At 29.1% G+C, this 17,405-nt stretch overlaps 6 protein-coding genes across 6 annotated transcripts; 2 read left to right on the forward strand and 4 right to left on the reverse strand.

Annotated features, from left to right (window-relative positions):
• Positions 1-72: 72 nt before the first annotated feature.
• Positions 73-1,794, reverse strand: FG386_001233 (NEK2 protein; the record flags this gene model as incomplete). Its single annotated transcript, XM_067340626.1, has 1 exon — positions 73-1,794. The coding sequence occupies one exon, from the start codon at positions 1,792-1,794 to the stop codon at positions 73-75; it is 1,722 nt and encodes a 573-aa protein (XP_067196694.1).
• Positions 1,795-2,255: 461 nt separating this feature from the next.
• FG386_001234 (uncharacterized protein) lies at positions 2,256-2,981 on the forward strand (the record flags this gene model as incomplete). Its single annotated transcript, XM_067340627.1, has 1 exon — positions 2,256-2,981. The coding sequence occupies one exon, from the start codon at positions 2,256-2,258 to the stop codon at positions 2,979-2,981; it is 726 nt and encodes a 241-aa protein (XP_067196695.1).
• A 36-nt stretch (positions 2,982-3,017) lies between these two features.
• FG386_001235 (uncharacterized protein) lies at positions 3,018-3,848 on the reverse strand (the record flags this gene model as incomplete). The annotated part of the gene is made up of 1 exon (XM_067340628.1): positions 3,018-3,848. One exon carries the CDS (start codon positions 3,846-3,848, stop codon positions 3,018-3,020), a length of 831 nt encoding a protein of 276 aa, XP_067196696.1.
• A 604-nt stretch (positions 3,849-4,452) lies between these two features.
• FG386_001236 (uncharacterized protein) lies at positions 4,453-13,023 on the forward strand (the record flags this gene model as incomplete). Its single annotated transcript, XM_067340629.1, has 1 exon — positions 4,453-13,023. The coding sequence occupies one exon, from the start codon at positions 4,453-4,455 to the stop codon at positions 13,021-13,023; it is 8,571 nt and encodes a 2,856-aa protein (XP_067196697.1).
• An 8-nt stretch (positions 13,024-13,031) lies between these two features.
• FG386_001237 (Rpn5 like 26S proteasomal regulatory subunit 12) lies at positions 13,032-14,687 on the reverse strand (the record flags this gene model as incomplete). Its single annotated transcript, XM_067340630.1, has 1 exon — positions 13,032-14,687. The coding sequence occupies one exon, from the start codon at positions 14,685-14,687 to the stop codon at positions 13,032-13,034; it is 1,656 nt and encodes a 551-aa protein (XP_067196698.1).
• Positions 14,688-15,022: 335 nt separating this feature from the next.
• On the reverse strand, positions 15,023-17,035 carry FG386_001238 (dynein intermediate chain 2; the record flags this gene model as incomplete). The annotated part of the gene is made up of 1 exon (XM_067340631.1): positions 15,023-17,035. One exon carries the CDS (start codon positions 17,033-17,035, stop codon positions 15,023-15,025), a length of 2,013 nt encoding a protein of 670 aa, XP_067196699.1.
• Between the last annotated feature and the right edge of the window lie 370 nt (positions 17,036-17,405).

The following is a 17,405-nucleotide window of genomic DNA, read 5'->3' on the forward strand; positions in this document are numbered from 1 at the left end:
TTTTTATTTATTATAATGATGAAGCATGAATAGCATAATATAATATGCCTTTTTATGTGTCATTATTTACACTCACAACAGACTTTTGTTTCTCGAGTGGAATCTTTGAATCCAGCGGGAGAGCCTTTCCTCTGATTCAAATACAAAGTTATCAGCTTTTTTAACAACATTGTTGTTATTACTTCTTTCAAATACCGCATTCTTTTCTCTGATATTAGACTTGTTGGCTCTTAGAAGCGGAGTTACACAAATTTCTTCTTCAAAACCTTGATCTCCCGTCTCCGGATGGGATATAGAAGAAGTGTAGTTATTTTCTTGAATATTTACTGTTTCTTTATCATCCTTGAGTCCTAAATAACTTTTATTATTTGAGTAGCTTCTATTTTTTTGAGTTATAAGTCTGGTTGGAGCAGTGACAGGGGAATCTTCTCTCGGTTTGAAATTTGCTTTACAATTGTAGATATTGACTGATGAAACTAAAGGATATTGACCTTTGACCCCGATTTTTTCTGGTTTTCTTTTTGGAGTAAGGTAAGACAACTTTTCGTCGTCGACATTGATGTTTGCACCTACGTTTATTCCCTTTTTTAAAAAACCATTTCTGTTGTCACTTTTCTTAAAAATAGCTCTGCGTTCATTACTTGATACTAAATTCAAGTAGCAACTTAAGTTTTCGTTTTGACAGTTGAGGCTTTTATTTGAGTTAATTGAAGCATCCAAGGTTGAAACATCTGAGTGCTCTGTTTTTTTAGCAGAAAAATATTCGCTCTTGAGCAATATTGACTCCAAATAGTAATTATAACTCAAAATTTTCTGGTATTCATATCCAATAAAAGACAAATCTATTAGTTTAGAAAGCAATTTTGTTTTTTTTTTGACAAAATCAAGTTTAAGTATATCCTCTGCAGACGGTCTTTTCACTGGATCTCTCTCAAACATTAACTTTAAAACATCATTGAACTCCCTAGAATATTGCTCCGGTAAATTTTTAACTACACCTTGATTGACATTTTTTCTTAACTCATCGTAACTTCTCGCATAGAATGGAGGTTTTCCAACTAATAATTCATATATACAACAACCCAATGACCAAATATCACTTTTTTCATTGTATTGCCCCTTCCCTAATACCTCTGGCGACATATAATATGGGGTCCCAACATGTGTGGTTGCAAGCTGATTACCCCCTGATAAGTACCTAGCTAGTCCAAAATCTCCCAACTTTACTATTACTGCACTAGTTTCTAAATTTTTGTTTTCATTACTAGTAAATGCATTTAGATACGATCCTTCGTTAATAATATTTAATAATTCTTTATTCTTTGAGGTAATTAAAAAAATATTTTGTGGTTTTATATCACGATGAAGTACTCTATTACCCCTATTATGGCAATAATGCAACGCATCCAATAATTGAATGAAAATAGAAACAGCAACATCCTCATCAATAAACTCTCCAATTTTCCTTTTTTTTTTTAAGTAGTTTCCAAGATCTCCTTCGTCGCAATGCTCCATGATTATGTAAATTTGCTGATTTTGTTTATTTATTACTCTATCTATATATTTTATTATGTTTCTATGATTAAGCTTTCTTAAAACGTTCACCTCATTCACTATCTGTACTTTCTCTTGTTGAGTCATATTCTCATAGCAAATTTTTTTCCAAACAAAACATCTTCCATCCGACTTTCTGCGAATTCTGTGTACCGTTCCAAAACATCCCCTACCTATCTCTTCTATTTCTTCATAATCATCCTGAAACATCTGTTTATTTTGTATAAATGTCCTCTGCATGTTCACTAAATACACTTTTACAATGCAATACAAAGCTAGAATACATACTATTTTTACCTATTTAATTTAATGTAATTAAAGCAACCTCAATCATATTAAACTATTCTTTTTCTCGTGTTACGTGTTTGCGCAAACACATCCCCACAAAAAGAATTCATGTTCTGTGGCGGCAAAGCATGTGATTGCTTTTGTTTTGGCGAGATGAAAAATTGACGAACAATGTACGTCAGGAAAAAAACGAAGACAGAAAATGCCACTACAATAATATTATATATTTATTTTATGTGATTTCTGCTATGAAAGTGTCCTACTTAATCAAAAAATGAAATAAATGTTAATTTTAATGAAGTACACTGCGCAAAGTACCGCTGCAGTGGCGCCACTACACGAAATAACGTGGTAAGAAATTTTACTTCAAAATAAATTAGTCAAAATAACATTCCATTTTAGCAGAAGCCAACATGGAAAGTGGTGAAAGTAGGAATCATGTTGGCCTGAACTGTTCTTTAGATGAATTAATCAGAAAGGAGGTTCCTAACAAACCTGATTCAAAGAGAGTTCTCAAAAGGAGCAACTTTCAAGGCAATAACTCTCCAAAAAGAAAGCAAACGGGCCAGAATAGAGGCTATAGGCGAAGCGTTCCTGGGTTTCAATTCAATTACATCACAAAAAGTTATAGTTCTCATAATGTTAGACATAATAGAGAAAGGTCGAATAGAGTTCCCAATGATAGGAGAAATAAAGACACTAAAATGAGAACTGAATTAGACATGAATAATAGTATTCCTGCTAAAGATCCTGGATTTTCAAATATAAGTGAACGTGAACGGATTATCAAAATGATTAGTATTATCCACGATGATAAAGACTTTACAATGCAAATATTATTAGACTCTAGTCCAATTATAATAGTAAACAAGATTACCGGCGTAATCCAACTGAATTCGTTCAGCTGTCGCTCTCATATCATGCTTGAAATATGGAATTTACTCCTAAAGCCTTTGGGACTGTCTCTTGTTAACTCTTCAAGTGACGTCAAATTTACGAACTGGTTGATAACTGACGGAAGTTGTTATATGGAAAGTTTTAAAGATGGTATGATAGTTCGTGGATCCGGATCTAGGGATACTGCTAGAAATGCGCGTTTTTCAATTCTTGAACAACATATAAGACAGCTTATTGTTTGAGCTATATTTTATTATAATACATTATTACTGGTTGAGCTAATCTCTTCTCCAGAAGCTTTTTTTTGACCACTTCTTTATCTTTTTAGTTAATTTTTTTTCTTTTATTTTAAGAGCAACATGTCTTTGTTCAGCCATTGCTAAATCTGACTGTAAGAATCTGAGTTCAACATTATCTGAATTGTATCCATCATCCTTAACTGAGATTTCATGAGATAGTTTTTTGATTTGTTCGACAATCTTGGATTTTTGCTCTTCGATTTCCTTGATCATAGACCTTGTATCCACTAATTCTTCATTTGCTTCACCTAGTTTCTTTGACTGAATTCTTCTTAAACGCCTTAGCTCTGCATTGAATACTCTCAATTCTGCACTAGTTAAACTCATTCTTCCAACACAATTCATACATGGGGTTGCTGATTTTTCCTCTTGTTTAATTGCGACAGAAGGTGGCTCCAAAAACACTATTGGTGCTTCCATATTTTTAAATGCAGATGACAAAGACATTTTTGAAATAACATCTGATAAATTATCCACTATTCCCAATGTATTTTCTGCAAATATATTCTTTGGATTCTTTTTCAACTCAGAAAACTCCTCAATTTCTGCCCAGCTATCCTCAATATTAGTAATATTATTCTTTACATTGACCAAACTCTTCATCAGGTCCTTTGATTGTGCAATCAACTGATCCTGTAGTTCAAAGTCTGGATTGTAATCCTTTCTTGGGTTAGTCACTTCGGGGTAAAAAACTTTGAAGTAAGTACCCACTGCCTTAGCTATTGTGTTGAGCAATCCTGCCTCACAAACATTTGGCTTTGTTAAAACATGAAAAAATAAACAAAGAACTACTGATAAAGGGATTCTCATTTTTTAATTTAAGTCCTACTAATTAATCCGAATAATAACAACAGCTAGCTTTCAAGCAAGTTTTTTTCATAGCATGTAACGACTGCATGCATGTGTTTTACTACCGCCACGTCACTTTTTGAATTTCAAGCAAAAAAAAATTAGAAAATAGCAATGTAAACAACAAACCCTATTTTAAAATATTAAATAATAATATAATTTTATTTTGATATAATTTAGTTTATTAGTTAAACTTATTTAATCTACTATTCTTCTAAATTAGCAAATACGAATTTATGAAAGGAGGTATAAATTCGAATATGATACTGTACGTCTTTAAATTAAGCCGTAACAAATAAAGTGATAATTTTTGCACTTATGTTTGAATATTTATTCGTTTATTTTATTTTTCATTAATATATATTTTCAATTTTAAGACCACAAAATCCGAAATGGCGCCTTCATGTGGTCAAAATTACGCATGCAATATTCAGGTCAACGGTATACAACTATTTTCTTTTTAATTCGTAGATTTTTGATTAAGTTTGAGGACAAGAGTAGAGTATTTTGCTCATATTGGATATTAAAAGATCTATATTGTTGCAAATGACGATGATAACGAAAGATGTACTTATACTATAGATTCCTGCAGTATTTGTTGATATTGTTGACAATATTGTTAAGTAGAGTAGGTATTGAAAGTATAGCAGCTATAAATGATTGCCCAATTGGCTACATTAAAAAAAATAATTTGTGTATGCTATGCCCTGAGGGGACATATTCCAATACCGAAACTGGTGAATGTGATCCTTGTGGGGTTGGAAAATATTCATTCCCTGGAAGTTATTCTCAATCTCTTTGTTTTGATTGTCCTATTGGATTTTATTCTGGAGAAGATCAGGTTTCATTTTGCAAAAACTGTCCAGATTTTCAGATAACTGATGGAGTTGGTGCCACTTCACTGAATGAATGTTATTGTTTTCCAGGATATAAGGAAAAAAATTTAAGAGATGGGACATGTATTCCATGTAATGAAAATGAATGGTGCTATCAATCACATGCAGACTATGGTGGATTTTGGAATGTTGCATCTTACTGTTTGTCAATTGATTTGAACGAATTTGATAGCAATTCCTTAACAAATTATTTATGTAGTGACAAGTCAATTTTGAGCTCGAAACCAGCAAATTTTTTGTTATCTTGTTATGGGAGAGAGTCACAATGCAAGAGTTTGTTGAGAGATGATGATGTGTTAAAAGACAACAATTTAGATCCGATGTTAGTTTCTAAATGTACTGAGGGTAATACAGGAATACTTTGTGATAGTTGTTCTAAAGGTTATGCCAAATTTGAAGGACTATCAACAAATATCTTTTCTTGCCAGAAATGCAAAATATTAAATTATATTCCTTCTATTTGTGTACATTTATTCGTTTTTTGTTTAATAATTTATACTGTTTGGTTATTACGTTTGGAGCCAACTGCAAATGAAGAAGAAATGCCGAGTGTGCAAATAACCCTAATTAGAACGGCAATACAACATATACAAGTATTGAGTTTATTACTAAATTTTAGAATTATTCAATTTGAGTATGAACCAAAACTTTCTGTTGCATTTTCGATGATAGGCTCTCAATTTACAACATTTCCAATAATTCAATGTTTGGCATCACTTTTAAATATTGATTCAAGTAGCACTCAATTTTTAAATTTGTTTTCTATAATAACGGTATTGAAACCAATTTTATTCGCACTTATATCATTAATAGTAGCACCCATTTTAAGATACTTTAGAGAAAAAGAATTAAGTGGATTCTTAATGGGACGTCAGGAAATGGAAGGTGAATGTATTTATTTTCAGAAATCTTACTTCAGTTGGTTTTTCAGTTTTTTTATAGTTACGTATTTCTTTTATTTTTCAAGCATGCTACAAAACCTAACCTCCATATTCTTTTGTGTTCCATATAGTGTAGACATAAATAATCCTATTTATGGAACAGCAACTTTAACATCAAACTCAGATCCGCAAATTCCAGGTAAAATATTTCTTGTTAACATTGCAAAAGAAAACGTTTGTTGGAGCTCTGAACACAAATTTTCGATATTTGTTGGGGCTATTGGTCTCTTTATATGGGTAATATTGGTACCAATAATCTACGGAATATGTATTTCAATCGATAAAAGAAAAGAAAAAATAAAGAGAAGAAGACTAGTTTATGGTTGGTGGGTATGCGGTTATGAAACTAGTGGAAGTTATATATGGGATTTATTTACAACTTGGAAACAACTTATTTATATATTAGTGATAGTTGTTATTAATTCATTCGTTAAATTTAACTATACAAGAGCATATTTTGCAGTTCCAGGTGGTTCTATTTATGAATCATATGTACCTTTATACGTAACATTAATATCGATGATTTTATGTATGGTAATGACACTTGTATTTGATTGGATATACTCGGTAACAAAACCACACAATAAAGAAATAGAAAATATAAGCTTAAATAAAATAGGAGACAATGAAAACGTTCCTGAAGATGAGTTATTTACAGAGGAACAAAAACAAAAACAAAGAATGGCGTTTGGAGGATTTTTCAAAGCCAAACTTACTAAAAACAATTGGAATACCTACTATTATTTTGTAAAGAGAATATCTAATTTTTCAATACTTTCTGCGATTTTTGCATCTATTTTTCCGAGATTGAATGTTGGTATTGGAAGAATAATTTCTGAACAGAGGCTAATGTGGTTTATTTCTACTGAAATTGATTCTGACCCTATAGGTTATAATGAACCTTCCGTAAAGATTTTTTCGATATTTGCATTGACAATAAATTACCTATTTGTATTTATTACAATTTTTTCAGTACTTGGAATAAAAATTTACCGAAAGATACTAATTGGTATGTTCTCAAAAACTAAAGTTGAAGTTAAAATAACCTCATTAAGCGATTTTTCTGACAAAATTGACTCGATTGGTGGGAGTAATAAACTAATTGGAAATGAGAATGGAAAATCAAATGTTGATAATCATCAATACTACCACGATATGAGCAAAAGTAAGCAAGTAGGGGATAATGGTGAAAGAATAGATGATGAAATATCTATTGAACAACTGCTTAGAATGCATTTGAGAACTGATTGTCTTGGTTTTTTGACTCATGAGGATAGAGTTTCAGTAGTTGTTGCAATAAAAAGATGTTCTAACCGTCAGGAAGGTGTAGCTATCGCATTAAGAGCAACATTGGATTATAGATTTGGTTTTTGTAATAAATATACTCATCTAGAGAATATTGCTTTTGTTTGTGAATCTCTTAGATCTTATGGGTTTTTAGATCCTGAACTAGAAAATTTAATTGAAGATTTATCAGAGACGCAATTAAAAATAGCTAATCGTATAAAAACAGTGACAAAGAATATGGTTAAAATGGTACTTGATTTGTCTGTTTTAAATTATCCAGAAGTTGCTCAGAAAGTTGGTCTACAGCAAATAGTACCATCAGAATTAAATTTAAACTTAATTGGAGATAGTGATTATTATTCAAGTTATAATAAAGAGTCTTATTTATTTGAAATTAAAAAACTAGTTGCAAGATTAAGCATGAATGGATTAATATTGGATATTAGTGATGTTTACTTTAGAATACAACGTAATATTCCAATAAAATCAAAATTAAAGGTAAGTAAGGGAACAGGATTACTATTTTCTGAACTTCAGACTGAAACAAGCGAAAAGGAGAAAATAGAGTTTCCAAGCAATAAGAAGAATGATGAAAATACGGAATTTGTTTATAAAGTGCCTATTCCATGTTACATTGATGAAGAATATAACGAACCAAGATCATTAGATGTAGATTTAATGCTTTCTATAAAAAAACTAACGGAGGGCGATCCGAGAGTTGTATTGGAAGAAACAAATCATCCATTTGCTTTTGAGAAAGCAACAAAGTGCACAGAGACTTCAACAAATAAGGCCTTGGAGAAATTATTTTCACTAATGGGCCCTGAAATTTGTTTAAATACAAAAAATAATATAAATAGTTCAAATAAAAATAAATTAGCTTCAAATAATCATAAAGCAGATATTAACCAGGATGAAGAATTGATTCATTTATTATTAGGTTTAAATCCAGATGAGAATATTGGAACAGATGCAATAATTACATTATTAAAAGATTACGAAACAGTAATAAATAATACTAATGATCCAGAAATAGATATAAATACCTTAAATTCTTCAGGGTTATCTTTTTCAGTGATAGATGAAAATAATTCGGGTATTGAAAATAGTGAAAAAAAATCCTCAAATGCCGATAATAAAAAAAATGCTATAATAGATAACTTTAATAGAAGAAATAAAGGTGATGAACAGAAGCAAATAGAGACTAAAAATAAAATGTCACCTTATTTAAAAAGTTCCATTTATAATTTGTATTTGTTAAGAGTATTAGATTTGAAGGTATGGTTGGGCCAATATAGGAAACAATATCTAGAAGAAGCTAATAAACAAATGGAAAATCTTAAAATAAATAATTATTTAGACTTTAATTCAAATATGATATATGATTACTCTAGTAGGAACAAATATAAAGATGTTAGTAGTAGTAGTAGCAGTTACCAAGATAATAAAGTAATAAATCAAGTAGAACAAAAGTATGAGGATAAATCAAAAGAGGATAATAAGGGAAATAACAATCACTTAATAAATGAAACAGAAGTAAAAGAAGAATTGAAAAGAATGTCTATAATAACATCAAATTTGAATAGATACGCAAGTCCAAGCATGTTATTTTATTACTTGCAACTATGTAAAAGATTAAGAATAGGTGCAGATATTTCGATGACATCATTAATACCAGATAATATACTTAATAAAGGATCAATTAGTAATGACGATGCAATAAGATTGTATCGTGAAATAAGTCCAAGTTTAAATCTTTATGAGAATCCTAATGGGTTTGATATTGCAACATTACATGAATTTTCGGCACTAAATACGCCGAATATAAACTTGAAAAGAGAATTAGAGTTAACAATAGAATTACAAAGAGAATTTAACATGATTTTCCCGTCTGCAGTTCCATGTATACATTCAATATTCTGGGTACCATTTGATATATATGATGATGATAATTTATGGATTATGGAAGCAAGTGACAGACAAAATATGATTCAACTGCTTGAATTGATATCAAAAGATCATTCACAATTAGTTGAGTTACCATACGTTGAAGAGGAATCAATCGAGGAAAAATTGGAAAATGTTGAATTTGATTCAGATGAACAGTGTTTAATAAAGCAAACAATAAATACATTATCGCCACAAATATCAAGTAGCAGTGATATAGAAAGTGGAAAATGGTTATGGAGTGAGTTACCTCTGAGGTTTGCAATAGATTTAAATGGATTAACAATAAAAAAATTATATTGCTCATCGAATTATCCAAAAAGTATATTTTTATCTGGAAATCCATTATCCGTCTTAGGACCACATTCACCACAATGGGCATTTATAAGTCATAAATCAGAGAGAATTAATTATATGAATGGTGTATCTACAATTAATAACAGTTATGAACATAATAATGGTGATAATGCAATAATAATAGCACCTGGAATTGAAGTTAAAGGAACACCATTTACAATAGAAGTTTGGGTAAAGCTACCACAATTACCACTTCATTTAATAGATAATAATGATAATGACAAAAAGGTTAACGAAAAAGTACAAGAAAATTCAAGTTATAAATTAAAAAGTAAAAAAAAAAAAGTAGGTAAATCAATAGCATCTGAAAAAAGAAGTTCAATAAATAATAGTTTAAATAAATTGCAAAAAAATCTTGGTTTAAAATTTTTTAAAGACAATGGGAAAGATGAAGACATAAAAGAAAATGAATTAGGTGAAGATAACATAGAAAATAATGATAACAATAATGATTATAATATTAATAATATTGAAAAAAAACAAGAATTTCCAACATTACATGTACTGTGCGGAACAGATTCAATGGAAGGATTATTTACCGTACATAGAGAAACTGGTATTATAGGATTTTGGGATAGTAATGGAAGATTTTTAAAATGTACAATAAAAAATGATAAAAAGAGTAAAAAGAATCTAACACAAAATAGAAATGAGATGTTTGGTGTTAAAAATATAGCAACGTTACAGGGTATATATAATGAATTAGGGTTGAAGAAAAAAAATACATTTTGTCGTGAAATCAATCAAAGCATTGAAAAATTTATAAATTTTGATGAAGATCCAAATATATTAGATCCATGGGTATTGGTACATATAGTATATAATATGGGTTCAATAAAATATTATGTGAATGGAAAATATATTGGTTCAATAAGAAAAACTAATGGTTTAAAAGGTGATATAGCTGTAATTGGTGGTGGATTGGAGAGTGGATCAAATTGGGGTTATTTTAGTCAATTTAGATTATACGGTGCACATACAAGTAATGAACAAATTAGAAAAAGATATGAATCTTATGTTTCATTGAATATAGATAATTCATTTATGACCAGGATAAATAAATTAACAGATTCAACAATTAATTGGGCATTAACACTATGGAGAAGTGGAGCAGTAGGATTTTTTTTATGGAAATACAGTAATATAAATTTAAATTCAAATGAAGTTACATATTTAATAGATTTAATAAATAGAAAACGGAATGTATTATATAATGGTGATATAGTGACTGAAGAATATAATAATAAAATTGAGGAATGTGAAGAAATAAATAGTAATAATATTGATAGATCAAAAAATGGTATATTATTATTTGGAATTATTATAAGAATATTAAAAGGAGAAAGATCATTTCCATATTATTATGTATATGAACCATTACCATATATAGAAGACATACTTAAAAAAAACGAAGATCAAGTAGTTGATATTTATAATTATTATACAAAGGTAAAATATAAAATGACATCAATAACATCTCAATTAGGATACAGTATTACAGAAGATTACAGGAATATAAGATTAGATAACAAAGATTTATATAGAATGAATCCATTAGTATATCAACCAAATATTGTACCTGGACCAGGTATATCTGATTGTTTATTATTGGCATTTAATACAAAAAGTAATAATTCTGGACTTTTAATAACACCACCAATAGAAATACAAAAAAAAGTAAACAAAAATATTAGTAATAAAGATGAGAATAATGTAAATATATCAGAATTATATAGTGGTTGGACAATAACAATTTGGTTTCATTATCCATTATTATCAAATTCTTTATTTTTAATAAATAACAATATGGAGAATAATATAATTCGTGAAGATAATGATAATGAAACAAAAAGGAAATCTAATTCTGATATAGATCAATATGTTGTTTTAGTAACAGGAAAAAACGATTCACATATAGTAATAAATGACAATATGGACGTTGGTGTATATAAAAATTTTTCAAAAATAAATACAAATGAAAATACTATTTTACTAAATAATAATAATACTGAAAATAATATTAATCATAATAAAGGATTTTATTCATCAGGTTTTAATTTAAATAAAGCAAATTTACCAATAGGATGGCATATGATATCAGTAGTAGGAAGACCGAGAATAATATATTCAAAAAGTGATAATAATAGAAATGTTATAGGTGGTGGTGGTATTGGTTATACAGAGATGTCTTTACCAATACAAAAAAATTCAAATATAATAACAAAGTATAAATGGTGTCAGGAATTTTATGTTGATGGACAAATAATGGGAATTAGTTCCTACTGTACACATGAGGATGTGTTAATGATAGGAAATAGTTTATTTTTAGAAAACTCATTTGGGATATTTACATGTCCAAGAGTTTATAATCGTTCATTTTCACCACTAGAAATAAATACAGATTTTTTATCATATAACTATTTAATAAAAGCAACAAGTTGGAATTCAAATGATGATATATTGATGGATTTTAGTTTTAATCAAATAGTAAGTGAGTTTCAAGTATTGGAAAATCCAAGTAAAAAAGTTAGATATTTATATACAGATAATAATGAATTAAGTTCTAATTATAATAATAGACTATTATCAAAAGATAAAAAAAATAAAAGAATATTTCACAGAAATGATGTCAATGGAATTAATGAAAAATCATATTGGTTAGATGAAATGGAATATCAATCACCATTATATAATTATGTTGAAACATTTATAGCAAATAATGATAATATGGATAATCATATTAAAAATATAAATATGAAAATTACACCGGTAAAAAGCAATGAAGACAATAATATAGTGAATGTTAAAAATAATGGTATAATAACATTGCATAGAGGCCCTACAAATGAAAATATTTGTATCAATCCAACACAAATATTTATGCTAGAAAAAAAAACAGGATACTCAACTGAGGGTGGAAGTATCATATTAGATAGATCAATAAGATTAAGTAAAAATTGGACTTGTGAAGTATGGGTTTCTTTACCGTTTGAAATAACATATCATCCATATTGTTTATTATCAAATAACGAAGGAATAGGTTTTATTGTAATAGGGTTAAATGGTGAATTAGGTTCAATACAAAAAAGGGTAGATATTCCTATTGAGAATGTTATTGTCGATGATGATGAAGATGAAATAAATAATAATAATAACAATAATAAAGAAAGAAAGATAAAAGAGTTAAAATTAAAGAGAAGAACAAATAATAGATACTTCATGTCGTGGGATATAAATATAAAAGACTTTACTACTATAGGATGGTATCATATTGTAATAGTATTCAATTCTACACAAAATAATACAATAACAGCATATGTTAATTCACAATGTATAGGTAAAAAAGAGAATTTATCAGAATTGCCACATCATCAAAGCCCTTGGATAGATTGTATAGGAAACTTAAGATCAAATAAAGGAAATTACATTGCACCATTTGGTTTATTTGGTCATTTAAAGATATATGACTTCGCATTGTCTAGTATAGAAGTTGGATTACTATACAAAAATTGGTTAGGCCATAAAAACTTAAAAGCAGAAATATTAAATTATCATGTTAAACAAGAAAAGTCATCAAAAACAAAAAGATATACGCTTTCAAATAATATTAATAATATCAATAGCAATGGATATTATGAAGAATTTGAAGATCAAAATAATATTGATAATGCTAAAGATGATATAGAAGATTATTCTGAATCAGAATAAATAAATGTTTATTTGCATATTTTATTAAATTGTTGTATCATTAAATCATTAGATATTAGGTCACTTATATGATCAAGTTGATCTAATACAACACCAATATTATGATGAAATTTATTATATTTATTGATATTGTTATTATTAAAAACAATTTTTTTAAGAGGTTGATTAATCTTTGCATAAAACACTTTTTTTTCTACGAGATCATTAATAACAGCTTGAAGTTCATCCTCATTTAAGTTTATCAAGTCTTGAATTCTTTCAAATGAAATAGTTTTATAATATTTAGAGATCAAAACAAAATTTCTTTCCTGAATTCTATGTAAGAAAAGAGTGTATCTGTCTATATTGTCGAATAAATTTATTTTGCATCTTTTGTACTCAGTATAATAAATATCACTATTGTCAGGAATATTTTTGTTTACTTTAAAAACATTTGAGTTTGATAGTTGTTTAAAATAGGATGGTATATTATAATTAAATGTTTTAGTTGACTCAAAAAAAATGAGTTCCTGATTAATATAATCAGATATAAATTGAATACAGTAAGGTATATTTCTTTCAATATATTTATGAAATTCTTTCTCAAATAATTTAATTTCATTGCTAATTTCTGAGGAATATGAATCAAGAATAAGATATATGATAAATCCTTCAATACATGATGAAATAGAAGGTATATCTTCATTGGAAGAATATTTCAAAATAGGTACTTTCATATATTTCGGTATATTGCTAATACATTTATTATTATCATCACTAATAATTGATTTTAAAATATGAAGATAACATTGGGATATTTCCCTTGGATTTTGTTCATGATGCCATAAAATAATGAGATATTGATAGTATATAACCTTAAGATCTACAAACTTTTCAATTATCTTAGGATTGATTTTTTTAGCGAATATTTGCAATCTCACAAAATCACTACAAAGTAATGAAAGTCTCATTTGTTCAAGTACATATTGTATTTTTTCTACTAATTCCATGTTACCAATAGTTTCAACTGATATATCTTCTAAGAGTAATGAGGCTTCCTTCAATTCATTTTGTTCTTGTTTTATGTTACTTAGTATTAACATTAACCTTGCTCTTTCTAATTCTAGATATATTTTACCTTTTGCAATTTCATCAAGAGTTTTAATAATTTTAAGACACTCATCAATATCCTTAATATTATATGATATATTTTGAGAATATTCATCCATGTCTCCTTTAGTTTCATTAACAACCCTTGAAAATTTATAATCATTTAGTTTTGGGTTAATTGATTCCAAAGAATTATTTATAATCCCGAGGAAAATTTGTATAATAAAAGAAATAACTTTTTTAAGCTGACCTCTCTTTTTTGATATTTTCTGTAAGAAATCTAACACATAATCTATATTGTTAGAAAATTTTAAAATCCAGGAAATTACCTTGCACAAAATCATGCAACTTGATTTCGAGTCAGAAACCTGTCTGCATTTTTTTTCTATTACAAGTAGAAGTTCAATTGAAGATTCATAATTACTCTGATTTACTCCAGAAACCTCAATATCTGAAATCGCTTTTTTTGTTTCTTCCGTTAAGTCCTGTGTACACTTTGGGTCCTTAACTAGAGAGCCTAATTCAGAAATCGGATTCACTGAATCATTAAACTGATCATTCATTCTATCTTCCATTATAACTTCTGAATATGATTTGTAATACTGTTCAATATTATACTTATAAAACAACTAAGGTTGAAATAAATTAAAAGAGAAATTGAGTTAGTCTATCTTAAAGAAAACATATTTTGGGGCACTTCTCTTGTGGGGGTATTTTAAAATAGTTATTGGCGCCCAAGACAAATATATCTATTGACTCAAGGATTGAAGCTAATTAAGAAACGTCTAAAGAACGCAGTTACCTATAATAAATACATTGTTAAATATTAAACCAGATATTATCAAACGCTACACAATGTCAGTAATACAACTTATTCGCTTTGTGTATATATGTGTGTGTGTTATAAACATTATTCGTTTTCCTCATTAGTGTTTTCGTTTTGGTCAAAATTAGGGTAGGGATCAGAACTGTTGCTATTTTTGAGTTTTTCAATTTCCTGATTAAATAGATCCCATACGTTTCCGCTAGGTTTGTATAACTTAGAGTCGACGTTACACATTATTATATTTCCACACAAATATCCTATAAACAACCTTGTTCCATCATTGGACCAACTGATACAAGTAGGAATGTCCGAGGTGTTAGTGTTTGGTTGGCTGCTTGAAGTATTTATTTTGCAAAGAGGTGTTTGGCCATCTGTACTTGTCAAGTTATAAATAATCAACGTTGAATCTGCGTCAATTGCAGCAAATACACCTGGATGGATTGGATGCCAGGAAACACCTATAACGTAATTTTCTGATGCTTCAAATGTATGTAAAAGTGTGAAAGAATTTGAAATAGGGTTTGGTACCCAAAGTTTGATTGTCCAATCAGCACTAGAACTCAGGAAGCAGTCGTTTATTGGATGGTAGTCAAGACAGGTAATAAAACCGCTATGAGCGTTTTGGAAAGTACTTGTGATTGTTCCAGGCTTATTGGTCTTAATAATAGTTTGATATATACTTCCATCCTCTGAGCCACAAATAATGGTATTCGGATTAATTAACCTAGATAAAGTCATGCATTGAACAGAAATATCTTTTGAGTTGGCCTTCCTTAGTTGAAAGGACTCAACAGGCTCACTCAAATTTGTCAAGTTCCAATTGCAAAGTTTTCCATCAATATCAATTGTAATAATATTTTGAGATCCTTTATTTCCGAGAAGTTCCATACAGTAAATCGGAAATGAATGACTCGAAGTCACACTGCCTTCTGTATCACTAATCCCTATACTGTTTGATTTCTGAAATGGGATTTTACCATTCCTAGAATCCCAAACAAGGATCTCTCCATTGTAGGTTGTTCCAACATACCTAAACTGGCAAAATGGGTCAAAGGCAACTGTCAAAACAGAACATGGAGAAACAAATGTATTTTCAGGATTGTTTGGAGTTGAAATTGACCATATTAGTGCACACCCACCATATTCTAACGAAGAAACTACAGAACTAGTATGATTTATCCCATCAAAAGTTGTATTTTGAAGAAACTTATTCCCGTAAGAAGCTATGAAATATTCAGGGAAATTAGGATGACTCCTTATACATGTTACTGGTCTGTTAAATATTGAACTATGTTGGAAAACTATACTGTTTTTTAAAAGTCCATTGCTTGTTGACACACTTATATTTCCAGGATTTGTTATCGTGTTTTGTTCTGTTTGGAGAACCCGAGTACTTATTTCACTCCCTATATTAAAAAAAGGATCAAAAACTGCTCCTTCTCCAAGGGCACGCTCAATTAAACGAGAAGTTCTTTTGAAAAAATCCATGAATTCGCTGCTTTTTAACACGTCCGTATTTTCATAATCATTATCTATGCTTTTCGATGAACTCTCCTCGTTATTCTCAAGCTTTTGGTTTTGATTTGTCTCTGCCTCATTTTCCTCTTTTGAAGCACCATTCCCGTTCTTTGTTGGAATAGAAAGAGATAATGATATGCTTTGTCCTGCTGTGGAGTCTAAATTATAATTAACACCTATATTTTCAGAAAAATATTTTTGATTGCTTGCACTAATGTCAGCCTGAATTCCCTTCTCAAATGTGTCTTTGGAAGTTTCAACAATATTAATGTCAACTGTTCCGATTGATTTTGCAATATTTGATTCTAAAACTCCTAAACTTAAATCTGAGGTCTCGCTTCCCAAGTTACCTACAACGTTGAAGTTAATCCCATTTGTTTGTTCATCATCACTGGTTAGCGTTGTCTCGCTTAGACCACATTCTTTCAACATATTGCTAATTATATTATCGATATCATCATCCATTCCTCTGACTGCATTGTTCTGTTGTAAATATTTGTCCAATAACTCTTTTTGTGATTTCAATGCAGTCTGTCGATCCCTTATCAAATCCTGAATTCTATTAGTCCTGCCTTCCATCTTTACGGTAAATTAGAGAATAATTTGGCAAATAAATAAGAGATTCATTAATTTAGCTACTAAAAAGTAAGTCACAATCCTACTAAATTGCTGTTTTGAGGTGCAATTTATCCTTCAAGATCAAATTATATTTATTTTTGTGGGGCAATTATATATAACATAGTTTGCGGTTTCCAAAAAAATGTGGCGGCAAATGTATCAAATTAATTTTTGGTATATTGGAGCAAAATTTCCTGTATTTGAAAGATGGTAATTTTGGAACTAGGTGAATAAGAGTAAAACAATTGTGTAACTCTCCGATATTTATTGTATTTAAACTTTTATTTTTCTTTTATTATTTTGGAATTTCTTTTTAATTTGCGGGTAGGTA

The sequence above is a fragment of the Cryptosporidium ryanae genome, assembly GCF_009792415.1.
Source record: "Cryptosporidium ryanae isolate 45019 chromosome Unknown contig_21, whole genome shotgun sequence".
Taxonomy (NCBI): Eukaryota; Apicomplexa; class Conoidasida; order Eucoccidiorida; family Cryptosporidiidae; genus Cryptosporidium; species Cryptosporidium ryanae.